The sequence below is a fragment of the Trachymyrmex cornetzi genome, unplaced genomic scaffold (genome assembly GCF_001594075.2).
Source record: "Trachymyrmex cornetzi isolate Tcor2-1 unplaced genomic scaffold, Tcor1.1 scaffold83, whole genome shotgun sequence".
Taxonomy (NCBI): Eukaryota; Metazoa; Arthropoda; class Insecta; order Hymenoptera; family Formicidae; genus Trachymyrmex; species Trachymyrmex cornetzi.
The window spans coordinates 3,458,350-3,483,752 of NW_017300169.1; the positions used below are offsets into that span (position 1 = coordinate 3,458,350).

Here is a 25,403-nt window from a genome sequence, read left to right on the forward strand (position 1 = left end):
CGCACGCGCGGCCTGTAACTCGCCACCTGGGGGCTGGAATTGACAGTTATTGACAGTTATGCGTGATTATTCGTTGATAGTTGTTGATAGTTGTGTAGTTGAGGTTGACAGGCGACTCCTCGTGCATAGGTATACTTTTTCTAATTTTATAGAGAATCTCGAATGCATCTCATGGCCTGTCCCGTAATGCCGGGACTCGTTGGGCCCGCACTCGCGGACACGGCAAAGTCGTGAGATTAGATTCAGCCAGGCAAGCCTCGATCGGCATGGGCGAGAATTTAGACTCTTTTGGGGACGAAACAGATTTTGCCGTGGAATACGACAAAGTCAGTTCGCTCACGAGGCACGATGTTCGTCTGCTCGAAGGTACAAATCAAGCCCAGGAACATGTGACATTCCGTTTTGACGTGCATATGTCAGGTCAAATTGAACAGCTGTATTCAAAGCGTCACTTATTCCGGATAAATGTCAGTGGTGAAAGAATGTAGTGCTTAAGCTGAAATGTTTAAGCAGTGCTGTTTCCACAATTCTTTAGTCTCCAATATTATTTTCAGTATTATTGTTAAATTAAGAAAAAAATACTTGACTGAAGTATTTGAGTCGCATAAAGACTTGTACGAGTCAAATTATTTCCTATTGCAGTATATTAATAAGTATATTATCTTGTAAAGAATGTTAAAAGATATATGCTATTATATCTTTTAACTCAAGTCTTTAAAGCATTTAGATTATCATAATTGACCGTAAAATATATTTATAGCATTGAGATAAAAACAAAATATATATATGAAAGAAAAAGATAGAGAAAAAAGGAGGAGAAAAAGAGATAGAGAATGTATTTCTGCGAGTCTCATGTTTCAATTCCTTATTGAAGTATATTAAGTGTGTTATCTTATATAGAACGTTAAAAGATATATGCTGTTATTTCCTTTGGCTTTGAGACTCTAAAGCATTTAGATTATTATAATTAATTGTAAAACACATGTATAGAAAAGAGATATAAACAAAAAACGATTTACATGATATATATATATATATATACATATATACATATATACTATATAGGTTCTGCTTTAAAAGCATAATATTAAAAATGAGATTACTATATTATACTATAATAATACTAGTGATGTTTTTTTAATGAAATTATTTGTGTATAATAATTTAAAAGTCAGAGTTTCCTGCTACTGTTGATTACATTATAATAATGTTTATTTATATACAAATTAACACAAATTTATGCCAGTGATAAGTTAGACTATGGACAGTACATACTCCTTACTGTTAGTCTACTAAATTATTTTGTATCTCTCTCCCACTTTCCTAAGTTTATTAATTTCTGAAGAAAATGATAACAATGTATTTTTGCATCAGGAATGACAATACAGAATGACATTTTACAAGTTCGGAGTGATCACTGTGGAAGCAACATGTTTGAAAATAAAAGCTATTCAGAGTTGTTAAGAAAAAACGATGAAAAAATAAAATCGAATTGTTCAGTGGACAACATCAACTCTGCCATCACTTTTGAAAAGGATAAATCCATCAATGACATTCCTAATACAAAACTTCAAACTCGCCAATTGTCTAGCAGCGAGAGTCATCTTTCATATCATGATAAATCTCTTCGCAATTCACTTTCTCACTGTACAAGTGCTTCATTACCCACAATATCATCTTTAGATTCATATTTAGTCAAAAATAAAGCTAATGTGTTTCGAAAGGATATACATACACAGGAAAACATAGTAAAAGCTTGCACTGATGAAGAAGAGACATTATTTAATCGATTAAGCGAGATGAACAATCCTTTATCTGATTCGCAGCATTCCTTAAACGAAAAGAGTATTAAAGCATGTCAGAATAATCCAACAGAAGAGGAACATGAGAAAGATTATCTTAAAGAAAAGATGTCAGAAAGTGATGTATCTGAAATGAAACAATTTAGCGAAGAAACGATAGATTCACGATTACAATTAAATGATAATAAGACTACAAATGAGCGAAATCAAGTTGAGATAGACGTATGCAAGAAGAACGAATCGAATTCAACTGCGGCACTAAGTATTAACGCGCGAGGTTCAATCTCCCGACCGACATTGGCCGATGATAGCAAACTCGTAAAAATGTCTCTTCTAACGAATCCAATGAATATAATGCAGTCAAATGTTCAGCTTTTAAACAAAAGCCGTAATTTTTTAAATTTCATTACGGAAAAGTCGACGAACATCATGGAAAAAGCTTTACTGCTACAGCATTTGGCGATGAAATACAATCACATATCGAAATCTGTCGAAAGTGATTCTGCGAGATTTTATACTAGTAATGTATCTTCTTCGACTGACGTAATTCCTAGATTATATGTAAATTCGGCAACAAATCAAGCAAGGAATGATTATACGGTAAAACAAAATTGTAAAAGCGAAAATAATTTGGATACTGTAATAAATAATGAAAAAGAGATAAATCCATCTCCATATACGAAAGAAGATAAAATATATGATGATTCTATAGAACAGCTGTTATATAATAGCAATATTGAGAATAAAGTAATATTGAATGAGAAAATGTATTATGTACTTAAAAACAATGACGATAGATTAGATCGTGATGTAATCGATGAACAAGTAAAACGCGATGTGTCGGTGAGAGAAACGGATGAGAATAAAAGTTTTCTACAGACGGATGAGTTATGCGACGACGCATATAAGAAAGACTCGTCTGATGTCGGTATTTTAGATTCAAATATTTTAAAACACGATTCATTAGAACATCCGTCGTATCTTGCCCTATGGGAGGATTACACCAGTTTAAAACTCAAGCACTCAAAACTACTGGATAGAATGGAGTATTTAAAGAAGTTAAATCGATCGAACAACTCGTTTCAAGAAACCGAAACAAATGCACTTACTACAGAAGCACTTATCTTACAAGTGGAGAACTTGCAGAGAACTGTAAATCAGTTAACAGTCGACTTGAACACATCGCTGGAGACGCAAGAAGTTCTGAAGAAGGAATGCGCTGCGATTAATAAGGAAAAAGAAAATATGGTTATGAGATACGTAACCAGTGAGAAACAATTGATTGATACGCAAAGGTAATTATAGGAAGATCAATTTAGGATTTATCTCTGACATTTTTTAGGTATGATCAACAATAGTTTTAAAATTTCAAATATCGAGACAAAAATAATTTTAAATCGCCATATATATATATATTTTAAACTAATTAAAAAGAGAAAAGAAATACTTTTTAAGTTTCCGTTTGCATATTGTTACTTTGTCATGTCTGTAAAGATTTAAAGACCGGGGGGTCGAGCTATTATATTATAAGTAACTGACCAGCTGACTGCAATTTACGATAAATTATTCATACATATTAAATTATATCTGCATCATGAAGTTTAATTTGTGATGTATACAACACACAGAGCGAGGGATTCCACAGAACGTAAAGTTAAAGAACTTCTAAAGGATCAGGAATTACTACAAAACAAGTTGCGCCAAACGCAGGGTGAGCGCGTAAGAATATGTAATATTTTGGATGGAAAATGTCGTGAAGTAACGGATTTTCAAAAGGAAATAGAGAATTTAAAAGAGGATGTTAAATTGAAAGAGATTAAACTAAAATGGACGCAAACTAAACTTAAAACTGAAATGGAGTCACAAAAGGAGACTCAACAAAAATTGGATAAAGCTTTGGTAAAGTAAAATATAATACGATTTTTTACGTAGTTTAAGTCATGTAAAATAGTAGTTTAAAAATTGTATTTTGATTATATGAGTATTATTAGATTTTATTTTAGTCACAAATACTAATAGAAATATAAAAAAAAAGAAAATTTATTTTTTTATTGTTTTGGAAGTTATTAATTGTTTACGACTATATTTTTATAACATGAAATAAAATTTCGTAAAAATTATCTAATTTCATTACGATATAAATTATTACAATTATTATCGATCTTAATAATCGCTTCAACTTGCTAATCACCGTTAAAGAAATTTTAATGGAATATTATTTATATTTTTAAAAAATTAGATTTCTAAGTTCTAATGGAATATCAATATTATTTATTAGATGTATGTTGCAGATGAAAATAAATGATATGAAAGAAGAGTGCGAGCAAATACGCCGCGAGACGCAGGAATCATTTCGTAAATTTCAGCAATCCGAAGAAAATAAAGCTGTGACATTAGACCAACAGCTGAAAGAGCATCAGGCACGTTTGATTTTGGAAAGACATGTTACGGAAGATAAAGAAACGTTAAGGCTCCAATTACAAAAGGAGCTAGAAACACTAAAATCTAAGCAACAAAACTTAATCGAAGAAAACAAGAAGTTTAGTCTAAAAATACAAGAGTCTGAGAAAGTTCGATTAAATAATGAAAATGGTTTGAGTGATTTAAGAATTGTCGCGGATCAGCGTCAGCTACAAATTACCGAATTATTGGACAAAGTCTCCCAGTTAGAAACATTAAAACTGCAATTGCAACAGTAAGCATATTATACTATAGTCTCAATAATATATTTTATGTATTAATATTTTACAAACATATATAATATTGAAAACATATAAAATAATTTTACATATTCTGTACAAAAATGTAATAATTGCATTAAAAATACAGTCTCATCAAACCATCTTTTATCTATACATTCTTGAACTTCTGAGTTTAAAACTATTATATGTATTTTTATAACCTTGAAAAATTTATGTGTGTTAAATTTTTCAAGGTTGTAAAAATTTTAATGCTATTTAATAATTATTTTATAAAATATTATTTTGTTTTTGCAGTAAAGAAGAGTGTATAGTATCAATTGAAGCAAAATTGTTGCAACTACAATTAGCTAATGAGGAATTGCAATCCGATATGCAGGCATGTCGTCAGAAGGAAGCAGATATGTTAGACTTTACGCAAAAACTGACAGACACGAACGTACGTCTTCAGTCCGAGTTTATCGCGATTCAAACAAAGGCAAATTATCTTGAGTCCGAACAAGGTCCGCTACGTGAACGTATTAACGAATTGATCAGCAGAGTCAAAACTTTGGAAGAAGATTTGATGCAAGAACGAAAAAAACGGAGAGAAGAGTGTGAGATTCTAGCTAAGCATGTTGCCGAACAAACTAAACTCGCGCAGAACTTAGCCCAGAAGTTGGAAGATAGTCAAGGTGAAAATACATTGTTAAAGAGGAAGCATCAAACTTCCATAAAGGAATTAACACGGGAGTTGCAACAGTGTCATAAAAAATTAGAAATATTTGAAACTACGTCTCCCAGTAATTCATTAGATATTGCATCTAGAACTGGATCTAACACTTCCTTAGCAGGTTTGACATTAATAGTATCTCATTCAATGTCTCGGTCGTATTAATGAGTTGTTATAAATATCATTAAATTATGACGTTGAAAGTGCATTTTTTCTTTTAGGTGATACATCAAACGGTGCCTTATCAGATAACAATGCTAATAGTGATCATATTAATTCGATAGAACTTAATAAACAAGTATTAATGGAACGTATCATCAAGTTGCAAGATATAAATGTGAAAAGAGCTGAAAAATTGGATTTTTTCAAGGAACATACGCAGACGTTACTCGAAGATATACAGAAGAAAGAAAAAATAATACAAAATTATATTTTAAATCAAAACTTTGGAGCATTGACATGTAACAAGAGTGACAGATACAAGGTTTGTATGTATACATAAAATACTTTTTTTAGTTAATTACATTTTATCATATTTATATATATATAGATATAGAGAATAGATTTGGTAAAACTAGTCTGTTTAAAAAAAAATCATTGTATTACTAAATTTAAATATAAATTTTTATAATGATAGATATTTTCGTTTTTTATATCCAAGCATATCAAAAGCCGAAGAGATATCGTAAGTGTCAGAAAACAGGTTTTTTAAATAATGTTAAGAAACATTGTCAAACAAAATTATTTATTTATTTATATACATAATATTTAACTTTACTTATATATTCTAAACAAGCGTATATATACTTGCAGGCAGAATTGGCACGACGTGGAGGTATAATGGCATCTGTTTATAATCATCGAGTTTCAGATGAGAATATGACTCTAGAACTTTCCTTGGAAATAAACCAAAAGTTACAAGCGCTTTACGAAGATGCATTACTAAAAAATATTACTTTAAAGGTAAATGTATCAAATAAAAATTATAAATGAATTGAAATGAAATTTAAAAAATGTGATATATAATATTAAATGTGACTTATTGCATGTTAAAACATTTTTGGAGTATTCTATCTACATTTTGTACTAAAGATTTTCATGTCTTTTCATGTAGTAAGTTAAAAAATTTTTAGAGACATTTTTTATCTCTTGGAATTTAGTCTTAAAATTTCGTACTGTAATATATATCGACTTGATTAAAACAAAAGAAATTATTTTTGCTCCAAAAAACGACTCTTATAAAATTGCTCAGTATTTTTTTTTTATTACTTTAGATTAGATAGACAACGTTATTGAGATAATTTATCGTTGTTTAATGTAATATTGTTCTTTTTTAGGAAAATATTGATACATTAGGTCAAGAAATAGCAAAATTAACAATGCAGCATCAGCAAAAATAAATTGACAATTAATAATTAGTTGTTATATATATAACTAAGTATATATACACATAGACACAACGTATACATAAATTATATATATATATGTGTATATATATGTATATTACAGTATCATTTTATTTCAAATTGTATTTAAAAATATTTGTATTTATGTAGATTTATTTATTATGTCTAATTAAATGTTTATATACTACGTATACACACGCGTGCGCGCATACACACACACACACACACACACACACATACACGTATATATTGCAAGCGAAACATTTTTTGTGTCAATGCTTCAAGATAAATTCAGACAAACAAAATGTTTAACGTCACAATATGTATTATAAAGTTGTTTAAAGAAAATGATAGTGTTTCATTTAACCGAAATTAAATTGATTCCTCATACACTTAATACTGCAAAAATAAATTTTATTATGTAGAATAATTAAAAAAAAAAACAATTAAAATTAATATATTTTTGTTTCCTTTTATCTATTGCAAGGAAGAGGTATTGAAGGAAATGACAAAACAATACGCGAGAATCTGGTAAATAAAAGTTTATTTTGTAAGTTCAACTAGATTGTTTTAATTTCTAAATTACTTATATCTAGAGGCACTATAGTCAAGCTTAAAATCTAACCGACTACAAATTCATATTACACTCGACAGTTATAATACTTGATTTTTGCTCAGGATCTCGACCATAGTACATATTTGAGCGTATAATGAATTATAATCGAAGTAAAATTGACTACATTTAATAATTAATATCTCTAATCTTACTTTGAGTGATTTACTTTGGGTCTTTTTTTTTTTATTCTTTTGGGAATGAATTATTATTACTGTGATATTCTAGATCATACTATACTATATCATATACTGTATGTGCGATAATAAAATGCAATTATATTCTGTACGTAAGATATTCGCAAACTTACGATGGAAGAAGAGATCAAAAAGAAAAACAATACCTAGTCTTACCCTAATTTTATTTAATAAGGTACGCTATATTATAAATTCGAACTCCGTATTGCATATTTAACGATAAAATATGTCTTTTGACAGTAATTTTTAATACCTAAAAATGACAGTAGTACGTTTAATACCTAAAAATGATCTATAATAGTTAAAATCACCTCGTTTCTTTTTTCAAATATAATCAATAACATTGTTAAAATACTGCAAATAGTAATACTGATAACTAATACCGCAATAATAGTAAGAACGCCGAGTTTTAATGCTTACATTACTTCGAGTGTCATGTGATGATAGAGAGAATCTATAGAATAATAGATTACTGCCTGTTTTATGTCACATACTATTTTTTTATAGAATATTGCAGTGTTCTCGAACTTTAATTCATGCTCAATTTGTAAGTACATTTTTTTGTGCGAACAATAACACACGAGTGAAGATTTAGACAAATTTTTAATCTTTTCATTCAAATTTTTTTTAACATTTTCTTATTCTTTTGTTCTAAATAAGCGTCATTAGATAGATATAAATAAATTAAATATTTTCCTTTTTTTTATGTGCAATCGTGCAATCCTTTCTGAGAAAACGATTATTTTCACTAGTTTTAAAAATGTACTTCCAAAGCCTAGATTTTTATTTACTCTCAAATCTTTAATTCTGCATACTACTGAAATTCAAAAATAGCATTAAGCGTTTTACGGTTGATAAATGTACAAATAACATTGAAAAATATGGCAAATTAGACAATAAACAAGCAGTTATAGCATGATTCGCGACAAATATCTTTTCGTACGTTCTGTTGAATAAAGGCGCAAGGAAGTAGAAGAGAATGAAAGAAAAATCGTTCAATATCTCGTGAATACATTTTCAATTGAATAATAAATTAAGACAAACAATTTTTACAATAAATGAACAATTATTTTGTAAGTCATATCAGACAGTAATCTTAGATATTTCAGATAAAAGATAATACCTTATAAATTTTGTAACGTAACTGCAGCGCATTTACAGTAAGCGGTAAGTTATAATTACGTGAATCATACATGTAAGGGAAGGTATCGCACTGCCCGTGTATGGACAAAATGTTTTAAAATTATGTTATATAGTTTTGTTTTTCTATATGCAGAATATCCTTCAGTATACATATATATACACCTATGACACATCATATACATATATGTATATGTGTATTGAGATATTCTCTGGAAAATAAACAAAATTATATTGATGAGGATATATCGAAGCATTCTTTCTGTAGATAGTATGATAATTATTTGCGTGACATAGCGCATATTAAATAATTTTTTCCACCTTCACTATTGAATACTTGACTATATTGTTTTGTCGATAAAATGTCTGTTAGAAAACAGATGAGGAGAAGACAAAGCAAAATTCATTGAGCTGTTGATGCGTATTGCGCTTGGCACAAATACACGGTTGATATCACATAACGATTACAATATACGTGAGCCAAACACTTCGTCGTCACACGCAATTTATTTTATGGAAATAAGAACCACAGAAACGAAATAGAAATGGAATGTATCTCACATTTAAAAAAGTAAATGAGTAAGCTACTCCTTGGCAACGTTTTCAAATGCTCCAATAATCTTTACACGAGAATCTCTCGTCAGTATATTAGCTCATTATATTATAAGTTTTACGAGAAACGTAAAACAAAAAAATTTTTGACGGTCGGTATAAAATCAATTGCGTGTGTGACATACGCTTAACAAAAAATCTGTTTGTCTTTTAGAAAATATTTGGCCGAAATAAGAGCAGACTTATAATTTAACATGATTACTTAGACAATTATAAAATACGGATTTTTGTTGGCTTTTCCTTGCACATTAAACCATATTAAATAAGTTCTTTATGCAAAACTGGACCGACGCGGGCAGTGTGTCACTACGGCAGAATTGCACGATGTTAATACTGGCACAGTGAGGCAATGACCTTAGGATTCTCTCTAAATATACTATGAGTACTTATTAACATATTTATCTGGAAAACTATGTAATCATTCACGTCACGTAAGTAATTATTATTGTGTTCTTTCTATACCACCAATCACTTGCATTGTTTAAAACTCCTGTACACGTATATTTAATATATACGTATAGAAAGAGTAATAACCAATCATTACATTGAACGGGCTGCGGACAGTTGCAAGTTGACATACATATAAAAAAAGATCCTAATTTAGAAAGTCAGATAAAATCCTATCACAGAATCTAATAAAAAAGTGCATGTGCTCTAAAATTACGTTTCGTTATTTATTGCCTCAAGTTTTTTTATATGAGCATTTTTATATGACATTGCTGGTTTTTGCATGAAACTGAATATGAAAGAGCTAATTTTCGTCGTTTCAGATCTTACTGCTCGCGAAGAATAGTGTATTGTTTTAAAGCGTATAATTTTTAAAACAGTTTTTTTTTTATTAAATACAGAAGATGATTGTAATCGCAGTCATCATTTTCAATTATGCACCTTTTTTTTATAATTCCTTGATAAAAATTTATCTGATCGACGCAACTAGGATTGTACAACAAAGCATACGAATATCTATCATAATTCTAATATTGAATATCTGCAATGCGTTTTTAATTCACTGTAAATATTTTTGCGCAATACAATCTTCGCTGTAAACATCGGAAGGTAATCATTGAAGTTATATTTCCGAATGTACAGCAGAAATAATATTTCCGATTCTAGTAAGAATAATAATAGATAAACAAAATTATAAATTGCTAATGTAATAAAAAGTTGCAATTATTATGCAAACATTTATAAGAAATTCTGTCCTTCTGCCATTTTCGCTGAATTTTGCAATACTTTTTACGATTAAGATCATTTGTCAGATCTGAATCCAATCACAGCCGTTGAAGATGCAAAGTGCAACTTAATTCGTTGCTATGATACCTAATGCCCTACAAAAAGATCCCAGATAGCATTTCGTGTGAACTCACAAATAAAATTCTGAGTTTTGGATATTTCGAGATAGAAACACGCAAGATCGTGATCGACGCCGCTAACTTGCCTGCACACTTACGCAAGGATATGTTCACAGTATATGATACATGGATGTTCATGTCATGTCACGTGCGTATAAGTGTTAGATGCATTACACTAAGCGACAAATTATAATTTTGTTGAAAAAAAAAAAAAAAAGATTGCGATTACTTGTAAAATTTGCGTACGTCTGACGTAGAATGTTATCTGGGGACGTCGTAGGTACAATGCCTATTTAAGACACTAATGTTTGCCTCTTAAAGCTATTTCGAATTCAAAACTATATATTCGAAATTATGACCAATTAGCCATATAGTTTATGCAAGTATATCATTGGACAAAGAGTAAAATACAGGAATGTCGATAACATGACAAAATTTTCTCACATGAAAAGATTACAGATTTATCAAATATGTCCTTTCAGCTGTTTTATATAGTGCAGCAAAATTAGAAAAATGATGAGAAGCAATACGTTGTAAGTTGCTAATATTACGGAATTCCGCATAGATATGTGCTGAATCGACTTTTTGTCAACAATATTTATTGCTATTAATAAGTCAAAATAATGCAAGTTTTGATGCAAATCTTCCTATCGACTACACCGTACACAACGAAATTATTAATAATTATCGATAATTCGTAATACATTCGGAACACGGTAAATATATCGAGATCATAGGGCGCAAAAGAACACATGCATGAGATCCTACGATTTATGCTTTACTGATACCAAATTCTGCCATATCATGACACGCCGAACGAGCCATCTATTTTGCACTAGGAACTACGTATCCGACAAGTGGACTTTTTGCATTTTTTGTTATACTACTGTTACTCTGATTTAGTCAGATATCGACATAGAACTCGTCCTGTTCTTGCGGCTTTTTCACCCAAGTTCCAAGCTGTGCTTTCGTGAAAGCATCCTTCAATTGAGTCTTGGCAAGCTATTCAAGAAAAAAGACAAGATATGCTACATAACGGTGCATGAAATATAAAGTATAACAAACAATATTTCATACGTATTGTTATGTATTGTCATTAATATCAAAGATGTAATTACTTACGGAGTAATCTTGTGCTAAAGATTTTGCATCCAAGTACAGACGACAACCTTCTTCGTCAACATTATCTATAGTCGGAAGATTACGTAAGAGATTAAAGAACCGCTTGAAGAATGCTTGTTTACATAACCTAGAAGGTTTCCCTACTTCATCTTTGCCAGTTGTGCAACTTAGGACTTCGGCTTCGTTTTGTCCTGAGGTAATAAAAAATATATATATTCGTTAAATTATTTTACATATTTCTTTCTATGAGAGATTAAGAATATGTACAAACCGAGTGTCCAATTGACGCTGTAATTAGGCGCTTTTCCAGGTTGTCTGATCTCATTAGATGTAATTAGACTCATTAAAGGTTTATTAAGTCTATATGGCGGTGGTAAACCCTGAATAGTGTTCTCAATGCGACCGCATATCGCTCTGTACATATGACTCGGATTTAAGAGACTGCCAAGGACAATGCTGTGGAAGTAAATTGGCTCGATGAAGTGGCTTAAGAGTGCACCTTGCACACCAAGTACGTTCCACCGAGCTATTTTGTCCGAACACGACATTGTCAGCAGTCTTGTACCCTTTAAATTAGATTTTAAAGTAAAACATCGATAAAAAGCAATCTGAATATTTTTTTTCAATGTTCTGCAATGTATAATTGCCTTTAACACAAATAATACATACTGCGATTACACCATCCCAGGTTTGAATACCCTCATTACTCTTCACAGGAATAGTCCCTTCACCAGATTCTATCTTCGTACGTAATTGACCTCTAGCTCGTCTATTGGGATGCTTGTCTATGGCATCATTCTCTTCGTGAGGTGAGAAAATTCTCGCATCACCACAAGGGGCGGTATTTATATATAAATGAAATCGGATGCCTTGTTTCAATTTGAATCCTTTTTTAGCTGGCTCGAGAATAGAGTCAGCATTGTTTTCATTTCCGATGTGCAAGTCTAATTGATTGTAAAGATATTCACAAAGACATCGTCGTGCTATTACTTCTGCATGACAATCATTTATACCACTGCCGCTTCGACTTAAATGCTCGCCTGAGATGCATTTCGTACCTTTTACGAAAAAAAAAGATATTTCAGTAAATACAAATGTTTTATTATTTAAGATTTTTGGTTCAATATTGTAGAAATAAAATAAGCGTATATCTTACCGGTGGCAACACATATCAATTCTGCATCTTGTCCTTTCGTTATTACAATACCAGCCAAAACTTTACGTCGTGCGTGTTGCGGTTTGGTTACCATGAGTTCACTAAATTTCTGATTAACCATCTTGCCAATTTGGTCAGCTAGCATTTGCGGTAAAGACATTTCTGGAGAAGGAAAGTTGATGCGAACAGGATATGATAAACAAAACGAAGAACTATGGACGTTTCGCAATTTTGCTAAAGCGGCTTTACTAGCTGCGGCTTTTGCCAGTTTCTTACTTGGGCCCGTTCCCTCGAATGTCTCACCATTAATTGTTACCGATATCGTAAACTTTGCATAACTTTCTCCGTTATCGGATATACAGTTATATGCGACGCCCGGATATAATTCGTTAATCAATGCCACTGGACCTTTATCTAAAAACTTATTAGTATTCTTTGGCTCCTGCGTTAATGTTTTAAATGCATTGACAAGATGGTTATCACGTTCAGTCACGTCGCTCGTAAAATCTGGCTCAAGAGGCACAACAGGCTGGCAAGTATTGATAGCTTGGTGAACCTCAGGTGTATTTCTAAACTGGACAATGTTTCGTAAAGCAAGTTCCGCGGCTGCATGTTTTGCCATCTTCTTGGTGCGTCCTTTTCCTTCGTACGTCTGACCATCAATTTGTACCGCAATCGTGAATATTGGAGCGTGTGTGGGTCCAGTTTGTCCCACAACATTGTATGTAGCTCCGGTTTTTAACTCGTTTAATGCGCATACAGCGTTTTTTGGTTGTGGATTTTTATGGCGCTTTTTAGCGGTGATAATATCTAATTAAATAATAAATTAAAGTTTATTACTTCGATGTTATCAAATAAATATTAAACATTAAATATATACAAACGGGAATACACAGCCTGGCCGTAAATATAAAACACCTTCAATTAATTTTATTTTTCTGGAAAAGGCGGTAGTACAAAGCAAACGAGGACTAACGAAATATTAAAATTGTTATAAAAATATTATTTTTCAATAAAACTGTCCCCTAATTTATTTTTCGTTACATATAGGACATTTACATCAATTTGTAAGGATGACTTATATTTACAACAAAAGCTGTAGAATATTTTAAATTTTTTATAAAATTTTTGATATGCTATACATATATATACATTATATATGTGTGTGTATGTATACATATATAAACCTACCTTCTAAATCTACTTCTGAAGTTCTCTTAAGAACTTGAGATTTGGGTAAATTTCCATGCCCCATCTGCAAGATAAAAAGTTATGAAAATAACTGTGACATCATACTGATTATTTTACTTAAACTCTCTATAATACTTGATTTATCATTATCAGTATGAGAAATCATAAAAGAAACTTGCAATTTTTTTGTTGTTAAAAGTTTTAATATCATTCCAATTTTTTTTAACTTTGCTAGTCTGTTTAGATCTATATGATCCAAAATAATATGTTTTCTTAATATTTTATTTAAAATATTTATTATAGCATTTATACCGGTTTAAAAATATTTGATATTCTTTTTGTGACTCAATTATTCTAAAAAAATAATAATAAATATTAATAAGATTGGAAATAAGACCGTTTATGTTAGAGATATTACTTTAAATGCGAAGCGCCACTACGGTCTGAATGTTAAGATGTTGAACTATTATATATATTCATTTAAATGAATTAATTTCAGAAATTTTATAATTACGTACCAATATGGTGCCAATATTTTTCGCAATAAGTTTGTTACAGTTTTTTAAGATTAAATTTAGGAAATTTGGGGGGATTATTAATATTTCAGATTTATTACGTTGAAAGTCCGACAACCATATTGGCACGCAATTATAATTTCTGAAATTAATTCATTTAAATGAATATATATAATAGTTCAACATCTTAACATTCAAACCGTAGTCGCGCTTCGTATTTAAAATAATAAATATCTTTTTACATTTCTCTTCCAAAAAACTATAAGGCAAGAAGTAAATGTTTATCTAATCTAGTACATATCATTCTTTTTAATTTGCTTTGTTTAATAAATATAAAAATTAATAACTGACAGGTACGTGTAAGTGTCTCAAGATACAACATCTCAAGATACTCTCTCATAAATTTTTATCTTAAGTATTGACAGATTTCAGCTAACTTCATTTATGCTGTTTAATTTTGTTATAGATTAGTTAAAACTATCTCTAATAAAATTATATCTTCTCACCTGTTAGTGAGCCAACACCTTGCATTGTTTCATAAAAAATAAAAGAGAAACTTTTACCAAAGTAAAGTGTGACAATTTAAAAATGTGTATAGAATAGCGTTTTTATATTTACTAGAGATAAAAATGCTATTCTACACATTTTTAATTCACCTTGCTCCAAGTTAAAAAAAAGTTATCTGGACATTTTCTATTCGAATCAAAGTCTACAAAAATTTCTACTTTCCCCTTATTTCTGGTGAAAAAAAATTGAACAAATATATTCAAATTAAATCCTACAAAAATTTCCACTCAGCTAATGCAGACCACTTTGATCAAATCTGTTAAGTCATCTTACTCTCTTACTCTTGATAAAAAAAAAGTTGTTTGAAGGAATGTATTGGAATTAAAGCCTATAAAAATTTCTACTTAGCTAAATATCACAGACCACTTTGATCAAATCTATTAAGTCAGCTTTCTCTCGTATTTCTAATGAAACAACGGGTCAGGTGTTCACTAACAGGTGAGAAGATGGCACGCTTTACGTTAGGAATTATTAAATTCGTCTCGATTTACCTGCGCGGCATGGCCGCTGGGCGAGTTCTCCGACAGTGTATTACCATTAGCAGGAGTCATGGACGCTCCGCATTCTGAAAACGAGAAAAATAATGTGAGGCGTATAAACACACGGGAGTATACACTGCAAGTGCATCGCGGGGAAAATCAATAGAGCCATCTCGTACTTGTCGGAGTCGATTGTTGGTTGTTATTCAATAACGCCAGTCCGTTCGACATGTTGCCGTTTCTCACTGAGAATGATATCTCGGGGTTAAACACAGAGGCAGATGAATCGTGCGTTCGCACGTGCGACCGAGTGTTAGTACGAATAAACACTCAGCGTCGGTTATTCTGGCATCTCGAAAATCCGCAGCGCCATTGTCGTTTTTTTTCGCATAATCGACCTAACCTGATCCCCCAGAGAGATGGCCCCGCCGATACCCGTATTGTCGCCGTCGAGAAAACGTCACGAACGCCTCGCTTCCGCTCGCTTCGCTTCGTCGAGAATGACCTTTCGTCGTATGACCGAGAAGGGCACGTTTCGAAAACTTTTCAAAAGGATACCTGCTGAATGATGTGCGATCACTGCGATTCTTATACGCGATTACTCTACGAGACTCCGCAGTCGGCACCTATTCACGCCGACCGCATAAATGGCGTTTTTCGAGCGCTGCGAGCTGCGAGCACTCTGTAGGGTCTGTACTCTGTACCGAGCCGAGCGCAAATGTGCGCAGAAGCGGGGAGAGGAAATCCGAGATGAGGGCGGAAGAGGAAGAAGGAATTGAGGGAAGTAATTCGAAATTCTGACATTTTTTTTCCCCGAAATGAGATAATTGTCGTACTTTGTGTCGTGAAAAAGAAAAAGAAAAAACCGTTCGTGCTTTTTCAAAATTTCAAAATCCGATTATCGCGAAAATAAAATACGTTTCGACTCCCTCTCTTTCGTGGCGATTCCTTGTGACCGGTTACGTGCACGTGATGTACACGATGTGACACGTATGTCGCTTTTTTTGTTCGCATTCTTACTTTCTTCTCTCCCTTCATTTAACGGGCCGATGCAAATTTAGCGTCACTTCCGCTGCACGAGATGCAGCGAACGTTAAAAGCCATACACATAGAAAATATATACTGTACGCAAATAATGATTACTTATTTCAAGTATTCAAAAGTATCCGCAAACCCTCATCGTAAGTTCATTATAAACAACAAATTTATTCAAAATATCATATATTTTTAATCTTAATAAATTTGATACTTTAGTCAAGATTATTTAATTAAAACAAACTCGATTTGCTTATCATATAAAATCGCTTCTTCAATCATTTTTACATGTTTATAATATTCAAAAAAGAAAATTAATTCTTAGTTTGAATACATATTAACGAGTTCGTCTAAAATTTGTAATAAATATATTCTAAGATTATTATGAAGAAAACATTCTTTTGTTAAAAATAATTGAAAAATAAAAGAAAGAAAATAAATTGAGTAATTACTAATAATAGAATGATATTTTTCTGTGTACTAAGCTCGACTCATTCACATACAACTTGCGCAGCATATAATGTATACCTAGAGAAAGATTTCTTCGATTCAAAGAAATGTTTCTTTGCTATACAGTTAAAGAAAAGATTTCTTCGATTTAAATGTCATTTCTTTGATTTGAACTTATTTGTTTGAACTTATTCATTTATTGAAATTAAATAAAAAAATGTATTTGATTTAAAAAAATAATTCAAATCAAAAAAATGACATTTAAATCAAAGAAATTTTTTCTTTAACTATATAGCAAAGAAACATTTATTTAAATTGAAAAAATCTTTCTCTGGGTGTAGAAAGAGCACAAACAACACAAAGTCTAAAATTGTGACATAAGACGCCTTTAAGTCGTCTTTTAGACACAAAAAAACGTCATATGACTTGACACTTTTTTAGACACTGTTGTCTAGGAGATCCGATCTATTCTTATGGAAATCCAAAATAAAATAAAAGAGAAAAGATTTTGGGATATTCTAAAATTCTAAAAATTCTAGAATTTTAGATAAAATAGTTATCATGATATATATTTCATTTTTTTAATAATAATTTTTTATACTTTTCAGTTGAAAAATTTATAAATCGACTAAACTTCAACTATTTAATTTTATTCCATACACTTTTCCACGAGAATTTAGCAAAAGTCGAGCAAAATTTCGATATTTTTTAATTATTCTTGTTCGTCATTTTTTTTTTTTTAATACTAGCCAATTTAATACTGGAAACGTTCGACGAACCAATGCAAATATAGCGTCACGTCCGCTGCATGAAACGCTGCGAACATTAAAAGCTTTAAGCCAAGCCCATCCAGTTTCGGCTCGATCACAATGTGGTCAAAGAGGTCTATACCCTTATAGAATATTGGCTAATTTAATATTGAAAATTATTTATTTTGAGTATTACAAATATTAAACAATGTTTTTAATGTTCAAAATAAATAATTATAATCAGTACCTTGACGTACAAATTAAATAATATTTGCAGCATCTCGTGCAGCGGACATGACGCTAAATTTGCATTGGCCCGTCGAATGTTTCGAATTCTGCATGCAATCTTCCAGTACTAAATTTCTGTAAAGTTAATCTGGCAAGAATTCTAGAATTCTAAATTCTAGATTAAAATATTACAAAACATTTTTTGAAATAATTTATTATTTAATTTTCTTTTTAATATACTTTTTTTGACTTCGCGTCCATTTGACCTGAATGTATCTACACTAAGATTCTTTAACTTTTAATCAATTTAATCGATAATATTGATACCGTTATATTACCCTTGTACAACTTTTTTCTTTTTATATAATACTATCTACGCAACGATAATATAACGATACCGATATTGTCGTTAAGAATTACAAAATACCTGAATCCTAACTGAAATACGCAGTGACATGGGTATCTATTGTTCTCAACAAAAGGTATTCGCTCTCTTCTGCCTACTCAAGACAGCGCGGCGCCGGGTTGTGTCTTGAAAGACTTTTAGAAAAGGCGGCTTCTAGAAAATTTGCTCATTTTTTGTAAAGAATTTTCATTTAATCAACTTATTTTGCTTCCTTTAATCGCTAGTCGCCGAATCGCAACATCGTACTAAAAATTAAGAGAGCATTATAATACCGCAATTAATAGTATTTTTGTTATCTATTTTTTAAACTATACAAATGAAAAGTTAATGTCAATATGAGACTGTGAACACAATGCTTTTTAATTTTTGCATTTCTATACGCGAAAGTTACTATTTCACAACAAAAATTATTATTATAAAATAATAATGTTTAAATTAAATAATTTTAATATAATAAAATAAAGAAAAAAGATTCTAAAACATTCTAAAAAATTCGAGAATTCTAGATTAAAATATCACAATATATTTTCTGTTTATTTCCTTTATACTTTTTAAACACTCTTTTTACTTTTCAGTTGAAAAATTTACTTTATTATTTAAAGTCAATTAAAGTTTAACTGTATTCAATTTTATTTCATATACACTTTATTTAGCAAAAGTCGAAAAATTTCGATATCTTTTAATTATTCTAGGCTTATCCGTCGTTTGTATCAATCAATTATATCTTTCTGGATGTTATAATATATAATACTAATTATAATATTAAAGAAAAATTTTTTACTTACTGTGTAACGTCTCATATTTTTTCACTATAACTTCAACGTAAACAGTATCTCGCACACCACGTCGCACGATCTCATTGTAGCCGATAGAGAGAATGTCCGGGTCATCAGCGAAGAGTCTCCGATTGAAGCACTTGACGATCATCCGCAGATCCAAGTGATTGATCAGGAGTGTTAACTTCTTTAACAAACCCTTGCGAGAGAGTTGATGTAAATGCGCACGCCACGTGACGTTACACACGTGGTAGAGGCGCGTCGAACGTTGCACTACTATGCGTGTTACCATGATTACAATTTCATACAGATCCTTCCTTACAAGTTTGCTCATCTCAGAAACACGTCTCAAAACCGGAAACAATAACTTTCGAGCGGGGTGAAATGTATATCTCAACAAATTATTATATGAACAAGCGTTTTCACTCAACGATAACAGTCGCGGAACAGTAAAGCGTTTATCTTAAATTAATTTTAAAAAAATGATTGCTCGCACGATAACGATAACGACAAATTGATACGATTCACCTGCCCGACACCCGGAATGTAAAAATCACATCAATTTGTCACTACTGTTACGGCAAATGAAAGCTCTCTCATCGACACGTTCACCGTCGGATGTTTATGTGTAAGCGCAGATCTATCGCGCATCGTTTGGGGAAAGCGATAAGGGTTTCGTGCGAGAGCAATGTAAACATATTTATCCACCTTTATTTCTAAACAGTACGCTTGCTTCAATAGCGGTCTATGTACGTACCGATCTTACGTGTTTCAAGAGTGTACAAGTTCAAGAAGATGCGAAGTAAATTTACAGTGTTATCTTCTTTAATGAAAATTAATTTTCAAGAGAAGTCTTTTTTGGGTAAGAACTCTTGCACTGTATCCACTGAATGTCCGAAATGCACTGAGTCACTAAACTACAGACCATGTGGAACTAGAAAACCTGTCCTTTGTGTACACGATATTCTTTTGGACTTTGAACTTTTCTTTTTGCTTTCACAAAATAGATAATACATGGTATAGAATTTTCTTTCCCCACCAAATTTCATTTTAAGAAATTTGGTGGGGGAAAGAGATACCCATACATTTTCAATACTAGTCCTTTGCATTCCGAAATATTATACCTGTGAGAATAATTTAAAAAAACATTCTTGTGCTTTTTGTGCACGGAGAGAATTTTTTCTTAGAATTTATCTTGAAAATATGACAATCGTGGGACAACATTGTATTTCGAAGAATTTTGATATAAATCTCTCTCATTCATTAATAAAACTACAATAAAGTATAAAATAAGTATCACCATATTTTCAGGATAAATTAAAAAAAAAAAATTCTCTCCGTGTGGTACTCCCTTGTTAAATTTTATTAAAAATAAGACCGAGATCGTTCAAGAGTATTGTTTGAAAAGAAAAAAGGGGAAGTTGCATGCAAACGCTATTCACAAATTTATAACATCGTCCTAGTGAAAATTGTGATCTTTACACTTTTTTAAAATCGAATCGAATATCAAGGATGTTTTATAACTTTCGAATTTTTCATAAATTTTTTTCTGCGATGTTTTTGCTTCTGCAGATTTTTTAAATAAATTAGAATTAATCCTCATTAGAATGATGATACGGTCCAGTTTTTATCGCTTAATTATATATTATTATGATTAAAACGGGGAGCACAGGCTGTTATCGCATAACACGTAATGCATAAGGAATTCAACTAATCTGAGTTCTTTATTTCATGGAAAGGAAAGAAACGAAAGTCGTTGATTGGTACATTTTCTTATATATTACGTGTTATGTGTTATGCAAGAGTTTGTGCTCTCCGCTTAATAGTGTACTTTGTTCTTTTGTCTTTAATAGTGGATTCACCGACATTCTTTACAAAATCTTAATTAATTTTATATTCAATGACCAATGTTTCAAAAATAGAATATTTCAAATACTGGCCATATCGAATTCTCTTAGACGTCAATAATAAAGATTTTAAATATCATAGAATTAAGGCCGCAGCACACACTTTTGCATAACGCATAACGCGTAGTGCATAAGCGAATCAACTAATCAGAATTTTTCCTTCCCTTCCATTCCATGGAAAAGAAGAATTTTGATTGGTTGATTCCTTTATGCACTATGCATTATGCGTTATGCAAGAGTGTGTGCTGCAGCCTTTAGTCGAACTATTTGTAATATTGAAATTAAAAATCTGTTTTTTTGTGGCTGAATTAATTATACTTGTATATTAATTCAAAACGAAATAATGTGTATATGTATTTGATGAAAGCGAGATAGAAAGTTTTGAAAATACAATAATAAAGAACAGACCTTAATTTCACTGTGAGAATTTAAGAAAATAAAATTCTATGTATGAGACTTTAATTTATATTTTATCTCTAAAAGAAACTCTCTAAAATCTCTGGAAGGGAACTAATAATAATCGGTATTAATATTTTTACTTTTGATGTTATTGATAAATTTCAAGTCTTTCCTTGTGTCTTCGTTATCTCATTTTTACGCGTATTCTTATTCTTCACGTTACTTTTTTACGTAAGAAAGAGAAAAAATGTAAAATTTAGATAAAGGATTGAAAGAAAATTGGTTAGTCACGCCCTATTTTAATTGCTATATTTTGATGCATCGCATTGATGTATTATTAGACGAAATATCTGAATAAACCTAACGATTTGCGCATTCCCATTCTTTTAGAATACGGTCTAATAAGTTTCACCACAAATGCTTTGAAGTATTTTTTTAATAAAATAAAAAAAAGAACTTTACGAATTGACTAATCAAAGAATACTTTAAGTATTTGTAGTATGTTGACTGTATACTCTTAGATAGACAATCGAAACAAAGATCAAGAAAATGTTATGAATTGGCCACGTTCAACGGAACGTTATTTTGTAACTATTGGAAATTTTCTTTGCGCTTATTGGGTTATATTTTTAGATCTAAACATTGAAGAGGACCCAAAACAAGGGTCGAAACGTTTACATTATAATTTTTTATATAATTTCTGTAAAAAATTTTTATTGCACGCTTTCATCCTGTGTCGGCTCTGATAGGCATTATACATTATTAAACACTAAGTATAAGCGTATTCAGCTATGACGGTCAAAGCTAGATCTTTTTTGCCTAAATAATTCCCAGTGAATTATCTATATCCTATATATGTACATGCATATATATGTAGTTATTCAAACTGCGCGTCGAAATTTTTCCGGATTTTATCTTGTCGGTCCGAACAAAAAAATCTTATTGATTATACATTATTGTTTGAGTATTTCTTGAGAGCCTTTTTCTACTTATCAATTCTAAACATTGAGTTATATCTTTAGATCTAAAGTCCTATCTCGGTGAAAGAAGATTCCAACTGTTTCAAAATAAACGTTCTGCAGGTTATCATCTTGTCTCTTTTTTTTATTTGCGTCATACGTCTACGTAGTGATACGTTACTGCAATAAAACGCCTAGATACACCCAGTAATATAAAGGGGTGATTTTTAAAGACTAACTTTTATAAGAGAGAGATCTCTAACTGTCTCTAGTTTCGGTTATTCTTATTTTTTCATACAGATTTTAGATGATCTGAATTTTATTCAGCCAATAAGATTATTGTATTTTGCTGTATTGTTATTATAGAAATTGAATTATTGTTAAATTATTATCGATAATGATAGGCATTCGCCAATAATGATGGGAATATTTCGACCGTTTCAGGAATCCTGATATAACCTGACATAATTTATTCAAATTTTAGTATAATATTATGTACTATATCAGAAAAATTTAGAGACAGATATTACACAAATATCATGTGAATATGTATGTGTAATAATTTCATAAATATATTAATCTAAAATTTAAAACTCAGTGAGAAATGAGCGTCAATTATCATCGATATTACATCGTATTCATGAGTGTACGTAGGATTTCAATTAGGGGAGAGTGGGGGGGGGGGGGGGGGAATAAAACTCTATCTTCACACACAAAATTTATTAAAACATACCTATATTACAGCCTCTTCAGTGACTTTTTTAATACTTCTTCCTCCAGCTTCTCTTTCTTCGCAAGTACCATTTTTTTTGGTACATACACTTAACATACAAAGTCCATTGAGGCGATTTTCTGACCGCAACCAGGTTTTTTATACACCTTCGCAATGTACTAAATGATGTTTCAATGGTGCTCGTTGTGCACGATTGAGCTAAAGAAATATGCAAAGCATGTTTCGTTGCTAGGAAGAAAGTTTCAGCTTCTTTTAACAGCTACAATTGCTTTCAATTCTTTGAGTTCTTCTTTTTTAATTTTTTTATTCCTTCAATGAATCCAGAGAATGTATCGTAGTTCGGCTTCATTGTCAAAATTACTTAAATTGTAATAATCAGAAAAACTATATGTGCTTTCCTTTTAAAATCTTCTAACGTCATCTCCAACATAATAAAAAGATGTAGAGCTAATAATAATCGTATACAAGAACTTCAATTAAAAAAAGAACAGACCTTATTATTGAAGACTATCTGTAATGTTTTATAATTAGATTAATGTCTTAAATACTAATACGGCTTTGCCAAAATTTAGGACAGGGGGGAACTGCTCTCCCCTGCGTATGCCCATGATCGTATCGATGTTGACTCAGCATCAATTCGAGTCATTTCTCGCTGCAAATAATCTTCAGGATCTCAAAATTGAATTTTGAAAGATGCACTGAGAAAAATTTCCGGGCTTTATCCGTTCCAAAAGTAACAAACGGATATTTCCGATTGATTTTGATCGGATAGTCCTAAAATTTGATCGGATAGTCTTATAAATCCGATCAAAATCAATCGGAAGTATCCGTTTGTTACTTTTTGAACGGATATTTTTCTCAGTGTGACAATCAAGTTTTGCTAAATTACACTAAATATTCTAAAATGAAATAGCATGGAAAATTGACTGATACGGAGTCTACAATAGAAATCATAGCGATCGTAAGGTCTTAAGTCGTAAAAAATTGACCAATCATAATCGATTATTCTTCTCAAATTGGACTGTGATTGGTTATTTTTCTACGACTTAAAATCCTACGACCGTTACGATTTCTATTGTATAGACCCTGTGTCATTGATACTTCACACACATTTTGTCTTTATTACAAATTTTGTGGAATCAATTCAGTCGCGCGCGCACGCGCACGCGCGTAAAGGAATATTCATGTATTTGTATTCAGTGTTGAAAGTTCAAATATTTTATACCCTCTGAATTATTAATTACCATCTTGATAGAGGAAGCGAGAGAGAGAGAGTCATTAATTAGAGAAACATAAAGATTAATAAATGAATTGAAAGGGTAGATTATAATAAAAGATATAACGGCTAATGGGTGAAATAAAAACCGATTGTAAGTGCAAGTGAAACTGTTCTTAATTATAAGCACATGATGTTTGCTACACTAAGCCTATGCACGACGATGCTTCATGATATGTTGTTACATATAAACTTTTACGCACTTCCTACATTCATCTTCTCAAGAATTTATCTGTCTTTTTTTCGTTTACTGTTTCCCAAGAAAAGGAATTACAATAATACTTACAGCTCATTTTTTTATACATATTTTTGTTTTTCTTACACGCACGTACGATTCCTACGATGGCATTAAACTGATTTCGATTAGAGACGTGTCAAAAGATCTAGTTTGGTGCATGATTTACGTCGCCGCAGTGGCAGCATCATTTACATCTTCGGATGAGTTGCGGAGATGAGAATTGATACATGGTACTTCGATCCTCGAGAAATATCTTTGAAGCATAATGTCTTTAAGCACTTAAGTCTCTCTATGACAATCCAATAAATTCGAAGAAATCGTTCGCGAAGTTATGTTATAATACATCGCAACTTAATATAAGTTACAGTCTATTCCAACTGAAATTAATCCAGTTAAAAGTCTAATCGGGGTGATGTCTAAGGTACTAACATGATTCAACTATCAACAACGTAACGTATGTTAAACATATGAAATAATCATTATACCATGAAAGATCGCTTTAACATGCATATATGAATTAGCAATCCTGTAAAATATTCCAATAAGAAGTGTAAGAGCAGATTAATAATTCGATTCTATTTTCGTGGTGTACGAATCTAATCAGCATAACGTCCCTGCTAACATACACGATACATAGGTACACATTCGGATATTCACCGTACATTATATATATATATATATATA

The 25,403-nt window shown here is 31.3% G+C and overlaps 2 protein-coding genes across 5 annotated transcripts; one reads left to right on the forward strand and one right to left on the reverse strand.

The window, feature by feature from the left end:
* Window positions 1-51: 51 nt before the first annotated feature.
* Window positions 52-6,668, forward strand: Golgin104 (coiled-coil domain-containing protein 186). Of its 3 annotated transcripts, none has more exons than XM_018519678.1 (9): window positions 52-366; window positions 1,375-3,097; window positions 3,431-3,701; window positions 4,094-4,497; window positions 4,799-5,334; window positions 5,435-5,697; window positions 5,875-5,898; window positions 6,027-6,176; window positions 6,551-6,668. In XM_018519678.1, exons 1-9 carry the CDS (start codon window positions 267-269, stop codon window positions 6,611-6,613), a joined length of 3,534 nt encoding a protein of 1,177 aa, XP_018375180.1. In that variant the 5' UTR covers window positions 52-266; the 3' UTR covers window positions 6,614-6,668. The 3 variants fall into 3 exon arrangements, with proteins under 3 accessions (XP_018375180.1, XP_018375181.1, XP_018375182.1); XM_018519680.1 differs by having other exon boundaries at window positions 83-129; XM_018519679.1 differs by lacking the exon at window positions 5,875-5,898.
* A 2,110-nt stretch (window positions 6,669-8,778) lies between these two features.
* On the reverse strand, window positions 8,779-19,541 carry Adar (adenosine deaminase acting on RNA). Of its 2 annotated transcripts, none has more exons than XM_018519496.1 (8): window positions 19,217-19,541; window positions 15,576-15,649; window positions 14,003-14,066; window positions 12,812-13,621; window positions 12,325-12,713; window positions 11,927-12,221; window positions 11,656-11,846; window positions 8,779-11,535 (listed from the first exon to the last, which is right to left on the reverse strand). In XM_018519496.1, the coding sequence occupies exons 1-8, from the start codon at window positions 19,539-19,541 to the stop codon at window positions 11,437-11,439; spliced, it is 2,247 nt and encodes a 748-aa protein (XP_018374998.1). In that variant the 3' UTR covers window positions 8,779-11,436. The 2 variants fall into 2 exon arrangements, with proteins under 2 accessions (XP_018374998.1, XP_018374999.1); XM_018519497.1 differs by lacking the exon at window positions 19,217-19,541 and adding an exon at window positions 15,743-16,209.
* Between the last annotated feature and the right edge of the window lie 5,862 nt (window positions 19,542-25,403).